The 15744-nt window shown below is 34.9% G+C and overlaps 2 protein-coding genes across 9 annotated transcripts in view; one reads left to right on the top strand and one right to left on the bottom strand.

Annotated features, from left to right (window-relative positions):
- Window positions 1-15744, top strand: part of LOC125278251 (zinc finger protein 850-like) — a 301964-nt gene that overhangs the window by 187452 nt on the left and 98768 nt on the right. The gene's annotated exons all lie outside the window — the stretch shown is intronic.
- LOC125278212 (NACHT, LRR and PYD domains-containing protein 3-like) overlaps window positions 1-15744 on the bottom strand; it is a 93553-nt gene that overhangs the window by 14292 nt on the left and 63517 nt on the right. For 5 of the 8 annotated variants that reach the window (XM_048207122.1, XM_048207142.1, XM_048207167.1 and 2 more), the window contains exons 12-16: window positions 10944-11117; window positions 10505-10678; window positions 10064-10237; window positions 6525-6698; window positions 6092-6265 (exon numbers count right to left, since the gene is read on the bottom strand). The exons of 1 other annotated variant lie outside the window; for it this stretch is intronic. In XM_048207122.1, the coding sequence (XP_048063079.1) occupies window positions 6092-6265; window positions 6525-6698; window positions 10064-10237; window positions 10505-10678; window positions 10944-11117 (870 nt within the window). The remainder of the gene's footprint in view (window positions 1-6091; window positions 6266-6524; window positions 6699-10063; window positions 10238-10504; window positions 10679-10943; window positions 11118-15744) is intronic. 2 more of the 8 variants (XM_048207159.1, XM_048207175.1) reach the window with 2 other exon arrangements.

Genomic DNA, 15744 nt, shown 5'->3' with positions numbered 1-15744 from the left:
ATTAATCCTCTGTATAGAAAATTGACATAAACATATGAGAATCCATTAATATTTTTCCAAATGTGCATGCTTTTAAGCCCATTAAGAAATAACGATCAATATAAGATTCTAAGAGTCAAAATGTGAAGCTTGAGTCTTAGGTCTTTTTAATGATGTATAGTTTGTCAACTGCACATTAACATTTAGGCTATATAATATAACAAATATAGTAGCCTATATGAAATGCTATCGAGGTAGGAATGTTCAGATGCTTTGCATCACAGAAATACTTTATATTTTAAAGTATATTAAAATAGAAAGCTATTATTTGGTTAGAGACTTGAGACTTCTTTTAAAAACATTAGTAATGCGTCCAATCTTTTGACTGGTACTGTAATTTAACATAAGTTGCGTCCCAAATGACGCACTATACACTATGCACTTATACACTATGTACTTGTGCACTATGCACTCATCCATGTAGTGCGTGAATTGTATAAGGTTATTTTGTCATTTAACAACGGAGTCTGATCCTCCCTTCCCCTCCGCTACGTAATTAAAGCTGCGACAGTTGAGTGCACGAAGTGTCCAACATTCTACACTTCGTTTTTTCCGTTAATTTAGTGCATCATCCGGGTATTTAAAGTGCACTTTTTCTTTTTGGAATTTTCAGTGTGAACGCACTACTGCACTATTTGTACTTAAAAACGCCATAGAATAGTGCACAAGTACGTGAATTGGGACGCACCTATAGGCCCATACAAAATTTTCTTCACGTGATGTGCAATAATACGTGCATGCATGCACAAAAATCATGATTTTTTTTTTTTGTCAAGAGTGGACATTAATCCTGATATCAGCAAGATCACAGAGGATTTTTTTCACACATCCTACCTGACTGAAAGAGCTTATTATTATGTGGGTAATTCAGGCCATTATGCGGCTCTTTTGTCTTCTCAGGTGTGAATCACAGCATTATTCATAATGATTCACGCCTCCATACATACTATGTTTCTTGACAAAAAGTGTCTTACAAAATGTAAATCAATATATTGTTTTATATGAACAAGTAGGCAGGATAATTTTTACATAGGTTTGAAGCAAAAACTCTAGTCTATAACCTCCAATACCCAGACATCTGGTGAACACATATTTAATCTTATTTTTTGTCCTTATTTCAGTGACTTAAGTTTTTTGTTTTTTCAATAACCACACATAAACATTATTCCTTAAAAAATACAAACATGTACATACATGTTCCTCACATATTATTGTAGCCTAGTTTGTGCTGAATACAGTGTAATCACACTATTTACAACTGAACAACTGAAAAAAGCACAAATGTCAGGGCATGTCAAAACTTCTCCAGGGCCCCAAAAATCCTCAGACCCCAGAGGGTTAATGATATAAATGAACAAACCAAGACAGGAGCGTTTGAGGACACTAGTTACAATCCAAGTCTGGATCTGTCCTCACTCCACATTCAATAAGTGAATTTATCACTCTAAATTAATATATAGGATCAATATAGAAACATTACAAAAATGAACATTTAGATGGTCTATTTTCACATTTTTAATGAAAGAAAATCTTTTTTTTAGATTATAATTTATAATTTACAATCTTTAAATACACATTTTGCTTAATAAAAGAAGATTTAGTTAAAAGTACCATTAGACCAGTATAAATTTAAGATTTCTATTTGTGTTTTTTTTGTGTTTTATTATCATGGTGATGTCCCTGTGTGTCCCTAGTTAGTGTCCTTGATTAATTAGTTCCTGCACCTGTTCTGTTTTACAGATTACTCTGTGTATTTAATCTGGGGGCCTGTACCATGGTAGTTGAACAAACTCAGAGTTATAGGATTAGTTTTGAGTTGACAAAACCAAACCACTCCAATCCAGCTTTGTTGGTACCATGATGCTTATCATCAACATTCTCTGTCAACTTAGGCATTGATCCTGAGTTTGTGGAGAGTGTGCACATGAATCCGTGACATCAGTGGCAAATAGCCAATCACATGCCTTGCAATAGAGAGAAAATGTGATTCACTTCTCGCGAGAGAGCCAGCATGATTCAAAACTCTTTTGCTGATGGTATTGATACACTAATGGAAAATACTTGTCTGTGAAAGAGAACGAATAAAAGAAATGATCTTTCTCTATCAGTGCAAGTGAAAGTTGTGAAGTTAGTTTATATAATCAGGGATGGGCAGTATTTATGATACATGTATTTCAAATATGTATTTCAAATACAAAATAGTATTTTGTCATTTGTATTTGATTGGGTTGATGAAAATAGCTTTGTATTTTGTATCAAAATACTTTAGTGTTTTGTATTTTTAAAATACTGTAAAATACTTTGTAAGTCTACATGATGACGTCATAAAATTGCGGTCTCTGATTGGTGCCTACTAAGTAGTTTGCAGAGACTTGTTGAGATCAGAACAGAAAATTGATCCATATGGAAGAAGGTGGTCAAGGTAAGAAACGTGCAGGCTGTCAGCTTTCCATCATTTTTTTGCATAAATTGCTATAATTTTTAGCAGTTCATGTTAACCCTCAGGGGTCTGATTATTTTTATGGCCCTGGAGAAGTTTTGACATGCCCTGACATTTGTGCTTTTTTCAGTTGTTCATAAACATATTAATGACAAAGGTGTCATTACACTGTATTCAGCACAAACTAGGCTACAATAAATAATATGTGAGGAACATGTATGTACATGTACATGTATGTGTTTTTGAAGGAATAACGTTTATGCGTGGTTATTGAAAAAACTAAAAACTTAAGTCATTGAAATAAAGCCAAAAAATATATATTAAATCTGTGTTCACAAGACTTCTGGGTATTAGAGGTTGTAGACTAGAGTTTTTGCTTCAAAATGATGTAATAATTATGCTGCCTGCTCCTTCATATAAAACAATAGAGAGATTTAAATTTTGTAAGACACTTTTTGTCAAGAAACACAGTATGTGTGGAGGTGTGAATCGTCATGAATAATGGGTGATTTACACCTGAAAGACAAACGAATCGCATAAAGAGCTCTAATGACCTGCATAAATAATGAGCTCTTTTAGACAGGTAGGCTGTGAAAAAACCCTCTGTGATCATGTCTCAAGCTCATCATTGTGTATATAAAACATACAGAAAAACAGCAATACTGTGAAATATTACAATTTAAAATGGTGGTATTCTATTATATACGTTAAAATATATTGTATTTCTGTGATGTAAAGTGTTTGAACAATTATGTTACCTCTGTGGCATTTTATATAGCCTTTTAGCTTAAAAGCATGCACATTTGGAGAAATATTGATGGATTCTCATGTTTATATCAATTTTCTATACAGAGGAGTAATATTTATTCAATATTTATTGTCATCACTATGAGCGCTGTATACTGTGTTTTCAATTCATACTTGCAGCCGGAGGGCGCTCTGTGCCCCTTTAGTCCACAAATTAATCTAAAGAAGAACCACCCTGTGACTCTCCAGGAACTAACAGAGGCCAGAGATCGCTTTAACATACAGAAAAACACTTTTCAAGACAATAAATACACGATTGAGACGATGTATGCATGTATTGATTCAGTATTTGCCTCTGAATAGTGCTTGCTCCAGGGGCGTGGCCGCATTAGCGGATAATGAGCTGAATCACGGACTTCTGACATGGCTATCTTTTCATACAGATTACATAAACAAAGAAATTTTGTTTTCGATTTGACTTACACAATTTAAAACCTGACATTTCAACGTTTTATTTAGACATAAGTCTATTTTTTTGTCATTAGTATTCACTAAGTTACACTTTATTTTCTGAGAACTATCAGATTGTACTTCGGTCAGAGGGGGACGAGAGATCACGCATCATGTTAGTTTTCTTTATTTTGCAAAAAGCACAACATTTTGTTTTTCCTCTGAGTGTACACAAATAAAAGAAGATGTTCCACAGATTAAAATGGTGTATAGCTCTTAATTGTATGTGCAACATTGACAGAGTATTTTGAGTCTCTTTCACACTGGTAAGAAAAAAACTGAGGTGGTATCGCCGGCGATACCTCAGACCTGAGTGTTAAGTAAATAGTTTACCAATTTACATAATGTTCTTGAAAACTATTATACTGAGCAGCAGCCCCCTATATTTAGAATTAAATCAAATGATTAATTAGTTAGAAACTAGTTGCTATGAATACAGCTGCCATCAGTTGTCTTCTTATGAATGACTTGTTAGACATTGAGTGTTGCTGATGCAAAGTAGGTCCTTTGTTACCAAACACCAAGTAACTAAATTAAGATACACTTATCATCATTGTATCATTTGCAAACATTAAACTGTTGGTTACTTTAAAACTAACCTTCATCTGGAAGATCACAGGGATATGTGAATATTTGATCTGTTAAAGCCACAATATGTACATTTTTGCTGCTAAAGGTTGCTCATTCAAAACAAAGGCGTAGCTTGTTGACGCCTTGATTTCACTGAATCATGGGAGGTGTTGTCTTCACGTCTTCAGCCGGTGGAAAAGAATCAGGACGGGACTCAGGCAGAAATCATGTTCATAGATGAGATTATTAACGTTACTGTAGTATGAAGCAGAGCATGGCCGAATGCTGTAAGAGCAGTAACAAGGCTGCTGGAGCGATTGCTGATAATAGACGAGCGCATCACACGTCTCGACAGCAGCAGATCTTTTATTATGCGGCAGTCGCCGCTTCCGCTTCTTCCAGTCATGTGCACGTAGAGTAAAGCAGCGCTGTTTTATCATATAAGATACATTTGAGTGTTGAAAGTTGTTATAATGCTATAATACGCTCGCTCGGCAGCTGCTATGAGACACTTGTTGCACACTGCAGTAAGCTAGATCAATATTAGTTATGGTAAAACATGGTACGCGCGATAAATCAAGAAAACAAGATTTAAACAATAAGACTAAACGTGTTGAGCTATATAACTATTAGTTTTCTGTTGACAAATGTATCCAAACAGTTGCTCCCCTGTCTAAAAAAACACAAAATATATTAAAGCGTCTTTGTTTCCATGGTTTTCGACAAAATAAAACCGGAAATCGAGGGTAACGTGGATATCATGTCAATGATAAGTGATGCACGGACACGATCCGTGTCCTCTGTAAAATTGCCTTTTTTCTGGATTTAAACATTATTGGAAACATTTGGGATAGTGTAATGGTGAAAGGATAGATCAAATAGGCCAATTGATGGAAGGTTTGCAAAGAAATTTAATAACATGAGACTGAACTGCACTGAACTTTACACTGCACAAGAGGAAACTGTTTACACTTGCCCAGTGTGCATTAATGGTCATGTGACACGCATTTTCAGTCGTGTAGACAGAGATCTTTTCTGAAACGCTGTGGAAACGTCAGTGTAGACAAGGATCATTTTAAAACGTACTAGTGTAAACGGAGCCTTAAACCCTTAGTTCTTATCTTTCTTTTTTCTGTGTCGTTTATGTTGAAGTGGTTGTGCTTTATTTCTCCTACATGCTAGATTTGTGATTAAAGACAATGTTTGTCACGTTTTGAGTTTCTTTTTTGATTCTCTTTCTGTTCCATTCATGTCTGAGTTTCTTTGTATATCTTCTAGGTTGTTAATAGTTCAGTCATCCTCATTTTCCACCTTATTGTCTCCACAGTACCTTATTTGATTAGAGTGTTCGGTTCAGGTGTGTCTAGTTTGTTTTTTTCTGTGTTAAAGTGGTTATATATTCTCCTGTTTTGTGTTTTGAGTGATATTAAAAGTCTTACTGAGGATCTCCTTTGTCGTGCACATCATTACTGCCAATAAAACCCTGACAGTGTTGTTGTATTCTCTATCATCATGATCTTCATTATAACCAGCCATTCCTGACCATTTGATACACTATTTTTTAGTCTGTTTTCACTTCTGCCTTGTTTCATAGCAAAGATTTTTTAGATTTCAGCATATGAAACATTTTATAGCCACAAAGTTTAAAATGCTTCAAGGTTTAATTCTGTAAATTAATACATTCATGAATCTTCTTCAGATGGAGATGCAGCACTACAAATGATCTGACTTGTGTCCTGTTGACTTCAAATTACTAAACAGTAAATACAGTATAATGATACTAACTCTAGTTTCTCCAGCTTGAATTGAGGGTTCATCAGTAGATCGCTGAGGTTTTTCACTCCAGAGTCTCCTAGTTTATTCCCGCTCATGTTCAGCTCTCTCAGGTGTGACGGGTTTGAGTTCAGAGCTGAAATCAGAGCAGAACAACCTTCATCTGTCATAGAACAGCAGCTTAACCTACATTAGAGAAAGAGAGCAGAAAACAAGACAGAAGAAAAGAAAACACTTTATTTTGTAAAGTCACGTCATCTTCATAAGCAAATGAAACAGAGATCATCATCTTTATTTCACCAGATCACAAAATACGTGTGTGAAAATTTTACACAAATATAATGTGAACTCAGACTCATTGTGAGATATTGAGTATAAAGTGTTTTAGTTTAAACTGTTGAAGTGATTTTCAGCATTTTGATTCTTGTATGTGAATGTTACTGACCTCAATCTCTCCACTTTACAGTGTGAATCCTTCAGTACATCACATAAGTGCTTCACTCCTGTGTTTCCTAGTTTATTCTCACTCAGGTTCAGCTCTCTCAGGTGTGACGGGTTTGATTTCAGAGCTGAAATCAGGATGACACACTGTTCCTCTGTAATACTGCATCTATTCAAACTGAATACAGAAAGATAAAATGACTCAAATCCATGTTCAGTTCATGTGCGAGTTCAATGAATTATGAATAAATGTCATACAGTCACTAATAAACCAGCAAAAACATGGAAACTTAATGATATAAACGAACAAACCAAGACAGGAGCGTTTGAGGACACTAGTTACAATCCAAGTCTGGATCCGTCCTCACTTCACAAATAAGTGAATTTATCACTCTAGATTAAGATATAGGATCAATATAGAAACAATAGAAAAATTAACATTTAAATGGTCTATTTTCACATTTTTAATGAAAGAAAATCTTGTACATGAATCAATTATTAAGTCATTTTAGATTATAATTTACAATCTCTAAACACACATTTTGCTTAATAAAAGAAGATTTAGTGAAAAGTACCATTAGTCCAGTATAAATGTAAGATTTCAGAATGATCTATTGGTGTCACAGTTTTGTTGTGTTTTATTATCATGGTGTTGCTGCCTGTGTGTGTTCCCTAGTTAGTGTCCTTGATTAATTAGTTCCTGCACCTGTTCTGTTTTACTTTGATTAATCAGTCCAAACTCAGTCCTGTAGAGTTTAGCTTCAACTCTCCTCAACACACCTGTCTAGAAGTTTCTAGTAAGAGCTTGATTATCAGGTTCAGGTATGTTTAATTGGGGTTGAGCTGAAATCTGCAGGACCCTCCAGGAGCAGGATTGGACACTTTGATTAACCCTCTGGAGTCTGAGGCTGATTTGGGGCCTGGAGAAGTTTTGACATACCCTGACATTTGTGCTTTTTTCAGTTGTTCATAAACATATTAATGACAAAGGTGTCATTACACTGTATTCAGCACAAACTAGGCTACCATAATATGTGAGGAACATGTATGCACATGTTTGTGTTTTTGAAGGAATAACGTTTATGCGTGGTTATTGAAAAAACAAAAAAATTAAGTCACTGAAATAAGGCCAAAAATATATATTAAATCTGTGTTTACAAGACTTCTGGGTATTGGGGGTTGTAGACTAGAGTTTTTGCTTCAAAATTATGTAAAATTATAATGCCTACTTGTTCATATAACACAATATATTGATTTAGTTTTTGTAAGACACTTTTTGTCAAGAAACACAGTATGCATGGAGGCGTGAATCATCATGAATAATGGCTCATTTACACCTGAGAAGACAAAAGAATTGCTTAAAGAACCTCTAATGGTGCTGCATATTAATGAGGCCTTTCAGTCAGGTAGGCTGTGAAAAAAACCTTTGTAATCATGTCTCAGCTCAATTTAAAATAATGGTATTCTATTATATTCTTTAAAATATAATGTATTTCTGTGATGCAAAGAGTCTGAATATAGGTTTTTAGTATAAAAGCATTCACATTTGGAGAAATATTGATGGATTCTCATATGTTTATGTCAATTTTCTATACAGAAGAGTTATATTTATTCTATATTCATTGTTATCACTATGAGCGCTGGTGTTTTCAATTCATACTTGTAGCCGGAGGGCGCTCTGTGCACCTTTAGTCCACAATTTGTTCTAAAGAATAAGAGGAAATTTCAGGAATGGTGTTTTCAATTCATTTTTGCAGCCGGAGGGCGCTCTCTGTGCACATTTAGTCCACAAATTATTCTAAAGAAGAAGAAGAATCAGGAACTAACGGCATGTCTTCCAGAGGTCGATAACATACAGGCTTTTACATACATATAAACACTTTTCAAGACAATAAATACACGATTGAGATGATGTATGCCTGTATTGACTCATAATTTGCGTCTGAATAGCGCTGGCTCCATGGCTGTGGCCGCATTAGCGGATAATGAGCTGAATCACGGATTTCTGACATGTGTCTCTTTTCATACAGATTAAATAAACACTGAATTTTTGTTTTCGATATGACTTATATGATTTAAAACCTGACATTTCAACGTGTCTTTAGACCTAAGTCTATCTTTTTTGTGATTAGTAGTCACTAAGTTATAGTTCATTTTCTGAGAACTATCAGATTAAACTTTGTTCAGAGAGAGAGGACAGATCATACATCATTTTTAGTTTTCTTTATTTTGCAAAAAGCACAACATTTTGTTTTTACTCTGAGTGTATACAAATAAAAGAAGATATTCTATAGTTTCAATTGATGTATTACTTATGTCTCTATGACAAAAAATGATGGAGTATTTTAAGTCTGTTTTGCTGCAATGTGAAAAAAAACCTGAAAACGCGCCGGCGCGTTTTCAGACCTCAGGGAGTTAAGGCTCCATTTACACTAGTGCTTTTTCATTTTAAAATGCATTACTTTTGCTATGGTTACAACTGTTGATTACACTACTCTAGTGTTTTTACCCTCGAAAACTGAGACTTTTGAAAACGATGGCGTAGCTGCCCATGTCCGCTCTGTGTATCCTTGACAACCATATAAACAATAACATGGAGAATAAACTGCACTGAACTTTTAATACTGCAGCTACTGACATGCACAAGAGGAAATGGTTTACACTTGTACACACATGCCCAGTGTGCATGAATGATCATGTGATATGCGATTTCGGTCGTAGTGTAGACGAAGATCGTTTCTGAAACACTGTGGAAACGCTAGTGTAGACGAAGATCTTTTTAAAACCTACTAGTGTAACGGAGCCTTAAACCCTTAGTTCTTATCTTTCTTTTTTCTGTGTTGTTTATTTGAAGTGGTTGTGCTTTATTTCTCCTACATGTTAGATTTGTGATTAAAGACAATGTTTGTCAAGTTTTGAGTTTGTTTTTTGATTCTCTTTCTGTTCCATTCATGTCTGAGTTTCTTTGTATATCTTCTAGGTTGTTAATAGTTCAGTCATCCTCGTTCTCCACAGTACCTTATTTGATTAGAGTGTTCGGTTCAGGTGTGTCTAGTTTGTTTCTTCCTTTGTTCTGATCAGTATTTAAGCCTTCAGTTTGTGTTTGGTCCCTGTCCTGTATTAATTCTGTTCATACGTGTTAAAGTGGTTATATATTCTCCGATTTTGTGTTTTGAGTGATAATAAAAAGTCTTACTGAGGATCTCCTTCATCGTGTGCATCATTACTGCCACTAAAACCCTGACAGTGTTATTGTATTCTTCATCATCATGATCTTCATTACAACCAGCCATTCCTGACCATTTGTTACACTGTTTTTTAGTCTGTTTTCACTTATGTCTTGTTTCACAACAAAGATTTGTCAGATTTTGGCATATGAAACATTTTATAGCCACAAAGTTTAAAATGCTTCAAGGTTTAATTCTGTAAAATAATACATTCATGAATCTTCTTCAGATGGAGATGCAGCACTACAAATGATGTGAATTGTGTCCTGTTGACTTAAAATAAACTAAACAGTAAATACAGTATAATGATACTAACTCTAGTTTCTCCAGCTTGAATTGTGGGTTCATCAGTAGATCACTGAGGTTTTTCACTCCAGAGTCTCCTAGTTTATTCACGCTCAGGTTCAGCTCTCTCAGGTGTGACGGGTTTGATTTCAGAGCTGAAGTCAGAGCAGAACAACCTTCATCTGCCATAGAACAGCAGCTTAACCTACATTAGAGAGAGAGAGCAGAAAATAAGACAGAAGAAAAGAAAACTCTTTATTCTGTAAAATCACATCATCTTCATAAGCAAATAAAACAGAGGAAGAGAGATCATCATATTTATTTTACCAGATCACAAAATATGTGTGTGAAGATTTTACACAAATATAATGTGAACTCAGACTCATTGTGATATTTTGAGTATAAAGTGTTTTAGTTTAAACTGTTGAAGTGATTTTCAGCATTTTGATTCTTGTATGTGAATGTTACTGACCTCAGTCTCTCCAGATTACAGTGTGAATCCTTCAGTAAGTCACATAAGTGCTTCACTCTTGTGTTTCCTAGTTCATTCCTGCTCAGGTCCAGCTCTCTGAGGTGTGACGGGTTTGAGTTCAGAGCTGAAGTCACATCAGAACAACCTTCATCTGTCATATAACAGTCACTTAACCTACATTAGAGAGAGAGCAGAAAATAAGACGGAAGAAAAGAAAACACTTTATTTTGTAAAGTCACGTCATCTTCATAAGCAAATGAAACAGAGAAATAGAGATCATCATCTTTATATTACCAGATCACAAAATACGTGTGTGAAGATTTTACACAAATATAATGTGAACTCAGACTCATTGTGAGATATTGAGTATAAAGTGTTTTAGTTTAAACTGCTGAAGTGATTTTCAGCATTTTGATTCTTGTATGTGAATGTTACTGACCTCAGTCTCTCCAGTTTACAGTGTGAATCCTTCAGTACGTCACATAAGTGCTTTGCTCCTGAGTTTCCTAGTTTATTCACACTCAGGTTCAGCTCTCTCAGGTGTGTCGGGTTTGATTTCAAAGCTGAAGTCAGGATGAAACACTGTTCCTCTGTAATACTGCAGTAACTCAGACTGAAGACAGAAAGATAAAATGACTCAAATCCATGTTCAGTTCATGTGCGAGTTCAATGAATTATGAATAAATGTCATACAGTCACTAATAAACCAGCAAAAACATGGAAACTTAATGATATAAACTAACAAACCAAGACAGGAGCGTTTGAGGACACTAGTTACAATCCAAGTCTGGATCCGTCCTCACTCCACAAATAAGTGAATTTATCACTCTAGATTAAGATATAGGATCCAGTGTTGGGGGTAACGCATTACAAGTAACTTGAGTTACGTAATCAGATTACTTTTTCAAGTAACTAGTAAAGTAACGCATTACTTTTTCAATTTACAACAAAATATCTAAGTTACTTTTTCAAAAGAGTAACGCAAGTTACTTTTTCACATTTATTGACTGACATGTTGTCCCCATGTTGTGAGAAATAAAGTGCAGAGATATTGTGTGCACTGTGTAAGCATGATGGTTATTGTAGTTCTAGACTAAATGTGAACATGCATTTACTCATCTCACTTGCACGAAATCATTCAGTATTCCTCAAAATGAATAAAAACAGTGAAATGCAATCTCAGAATTTTTGCAAACCTGTAATAATTCACTATATTAAATTACACAAATATACTTTATGTATTTAATCTCAATTATTAACCAATGTCTCTGCTGCTGACCTTCAACATATCTAATTCAGCCATACTAATAAGCAGAAATACTTTAGATTAGATTTAGAAATAAGAACTAGAACTTCCTTCTCCTGTATCCTATTCTTCTTAAATCCAGAACGGCAGCACATCTGAAAGGTTTGTTTGAGCTGCGCCCTCTACTGTACAGGTGTAAATATGCTTTTCCTTCAGCCTGAGGCTTATTGATTTCACTTTTGGTGTGAAAGGGCCTTTTTTTGACAAAAATAGAACTTTTTTGTTGTTATTAAAAAACAAACAAACAAGCAAGCCCAGTCCCGGTGAGAAAAAGTAATGCAAAAGTAAAGTAACGCATTACTTTTCATAAAAAGTAACGAAGTAACGCAATTAGTTACTTTTTTAGGGAGTAACGCAATATTGTAATGCATTACTTTTAAAAGTAACTTTCCCCAACACTGATAGGATCAATATAGAAACAATAGAAAAACAAACATTTAAATGGTCTATTTTCACATTTTTAATGAAAGAAAATCTTGTTTATCGAATCGATTATTAAATCATTTTAGATTATAATTTACAATCTCTAAACACACATTTTGTTTAATAAAAGAAGATTTAGTGAAAAGTACCATTAGTCCAGTATAAATGTAAGATTTCAGAATAATCTATTGGTGTCACAGTTTTGTTGTGTTTTATTATTATGGTGTTGCTGTCTGTGTGTGTTCCCTAGTTAGTGTCCTTGATTAATTAGTTCCTGCACCTGTTCTGTTTTACTCTGATTACTCTGTGTATTTAATCAGTCCAAACTCAGTCCTGTAGAGTTTAGCTTCAACTCTCCTCAACACACCTGTCAAGAAGTTTCTAGTAAGAGCTTGATTATCAGGTTCAGGTATGTTTAATTGGGGTTGAGCTGATATCTGCAGGACCCTCCAGGAGCAGGATTGGACACTTTGATTAAGGCTCCGTTTACACTAGTGCCTTTTCATTTTAAAACACATTACTTTTGCTATGGTTGCGACTGTTGTTTACACTACTCCAGTGTTTTTACCCTCATAAACTGAGATTTTTGAAAATGATGGCACAGCTGCCCACATCCGTTCTGTCTGTCCTTGATGACTGTGTAAACAATGAGACTGAACTGCACTGAACTTTTAATACTGACATGCACAAGAGGAAACTGTGTACACTTGTACGCACATGCCCAGTGTGCATTAACCCTTTAAGACCGGATGGAGCGTCGGCACTCCCATTTGCGTGTCTCTCTTTAAGAGCCAATAAAAATTGAATCCATATAGGTAGCACAAAAATTCTTTTTGCATACAAAACCAGTAACTTTAACTCCCTCGTGTCGGAGGTCACGCCGGCGTGATCACCGCGGTTTTTTTCTAACCAGTGTGAAAGAGACTCAAAATACTCTGTCAATGTTGCACATACAATTAAGAGTTATACACCATTTTAATTTGTGGAATATCTTCTTTTATTTGTGAACACTCAGAGTAAAAACAAAATGTTGTGCTTTTTGCAAAATAAAGAAAACTAACATGATGCGTGATCTCTCGTCTCCCTCTGAACGAACTCCAATCTGATAGTTCTCAGAAAATTAACTGTAACTTAGTGAATACTAATCACAAAAAAATTAGACTTATGTCTAAAAAAACGTTGAAATGTCAGGTTTTAAATCGTGTAAGTCAAATTTAAAACAAATATTCTGTGTTTATGTAATCTGTATGAAAAGAGAGCCATGTCAGAAGTCCGTGATTCAGCTCATTATCCGCTAATGCGGCCACGCCCACGGAGCCAGCGCTATTCAGACGCAAATTCAGTCAATACATGCATACATCGTCTCAATCGTGTATTTATTGTCTTGAAAAGTGTTTTAAATAGCCATAGTTAGCGATCTCTGGCCTCTCTGGCATGTCAAAACTTCTCCAGGGCCCCAAAAATCCTCAGACCCCTGTTTGTGTTTTTGAAGGAATAACGTTTATGTGTGGTTATTGAAAAAACAAAAAAACTTAAGTCTCTGAAATAAAGGCAAAAAATATATATTAAATCTTTGTTCACAAGACTTCTGGGTATTTGAGGTTGTAGACTAGAGATGAGGGAAACCATAGTATTACAACACCGCGCGGCTGAATTAAACACTGAATTAAACATAAATGCAGCTTTTGTGTCTTTATCAGCTTTTCTGCATTTATACTGGCCCTGATAATCATCACACATTCACTTACCGCTTGCTCCATTTCTGTAAATCCGTTTTTATGAATGAATGATGACTTACTAGCCGTTGCTCGTCTTTGTAAACAGCCGCTAGCGGCACCTGCTGGTGAAGTCGACTAACAGCAGATGGAGATCATGCATCGGCACTCTACTGCTTTTCCTGCAGTTCCCCGGATGTGAAATGTTGAATTTTCTGTCGAATTTGAACCACTGAATTTGTGGAAGCGAATTTGTAAAGCGAAATAAAATGGACTGAAAATTGCTAGTCGAATTTTATAGGTTGTATTTTTAAACAGAATGAATATTTTGGAATTGAAATCTGAAAGGTGAAAATAAATTATTGAATTTTTAATAATGAAAATGTGTGTGAAATATTTTTTATTGAAATATTCACAGCTTAAATATACGACCATGTTGAATTTCAGCCCATAAAAATGCAAGCCTTAAAAATACAATGCATCTAAATGCAAGCACAGCTAATGTGATGCATGTTTTTTTTCCAGTTAGTGCAATTCAACAAGCTTTTTATTTCAAAAACATTTGGCATTAAAATACTTCCATAATTTTGCTTCAAAATGAGGTAAAAATTATGCTGCCTGCTTGTTCATATAAAACAATAGAGAGATTTAAATTTTCTAAAACATCTTTGGTCAAGAAACACAGTATGCGTGGAGGCGTGAATCATCATGAATAATGGATTCTCACCTGAGAAGACAAAAGAATCGCATAAAGAGCTCTAATGACCTGTATAAATAATGAGCTCTTTCAGACAGGTAGGCTGTGAAAAAACCCTCCGTTGATCATGTCTCAATCTCATCATGGTGTAAATCAAACATACAGAAAAAACAGCAATACTGTGAAATATTATTACAATTTAAAATAATGGTATTCTCTTATATTCTTTAAAATATAATATATTTCTGTGATGCAAAGTGACTGAACAATTATGTTACCTCTATGGCATTTCATATAGGCTTTTAGCTTAAAAGCATGCACATTTGGAGAAATATTGATGGATTCTCATTTGTTTGTCAATTTTCTATACAGAGGAGTAATATTTATTCAGGATTTATTGTCATTACTATGAGCGCGGGATACTGTGTTTTCAATTCATACTTGCAGCCGGAGGGCGCTCTGCCCCTTTTGTCCACAAATGCCTGCTAAAGAAGAATAGGCAATCCAGGAACTAACCGAACTAACAGAGGCCAGAGATCGCTAACTATGGCTATTTAAAACACTTTTCAAGACAATAAATACACGATTGAGACGATGTATGCATGTATTGACTGAATTTGCGTCTGAATAGCGCTGGCTCCGTGGGCGTGGCCGCATTAGCGGATAATGAGCTGAATCACGGACTTCTGACATGGCTCTCTTTTCATACAGATTACATAAACACAGAATATTTGTTTTCGATTTGACTTACACGATTTAAAACCTGACATTTCAACGTTTTTTTAGACATAAGTCTAATTTTTTTGTGATTAGTATTCACTAAGTTACAGTTAATTTTCTGAGAAATATCAGATTGGAGTTTGTTCAGAGGGAGACGAGAGATCACGCATCTGTAGATGGGTCATTCTACAGAAACGTCCACTTTTGGTATGACAAAATGTCTTAAAATGTATTTCTTTTTTTAACATTTAAACTTAGAACACATTATTATATTACACTTGGACTTTATGAATACACATAAATGACAGCTTAATGATTTTTAATTTTTTTTGTACATTTATTTAAAGACTGCATGTCCCCTCTTTTTGTCACTGGTGTT

This window comes from Megalobrama amblycephala, linkage group LG1, assembly GCF_018812025.1.
Source record: "Megalobrama amblycephala isolate DHTTF-2021 linkage group LG1, ASM1881202v1, whole genome shotgun sequence".
Lineage (NCBI taxonomy): Eukaryota > Metazoa > Chordata > Actinopteri > Cypriniformes > Xenocyprididae > Megalobrama > Megalobrama amblycephala.
The sequence above is the reverse complement of the archived record's forward strand: the minus strand, read 5'-3'. Positions and strand labels throughout refer to the sequence as shown.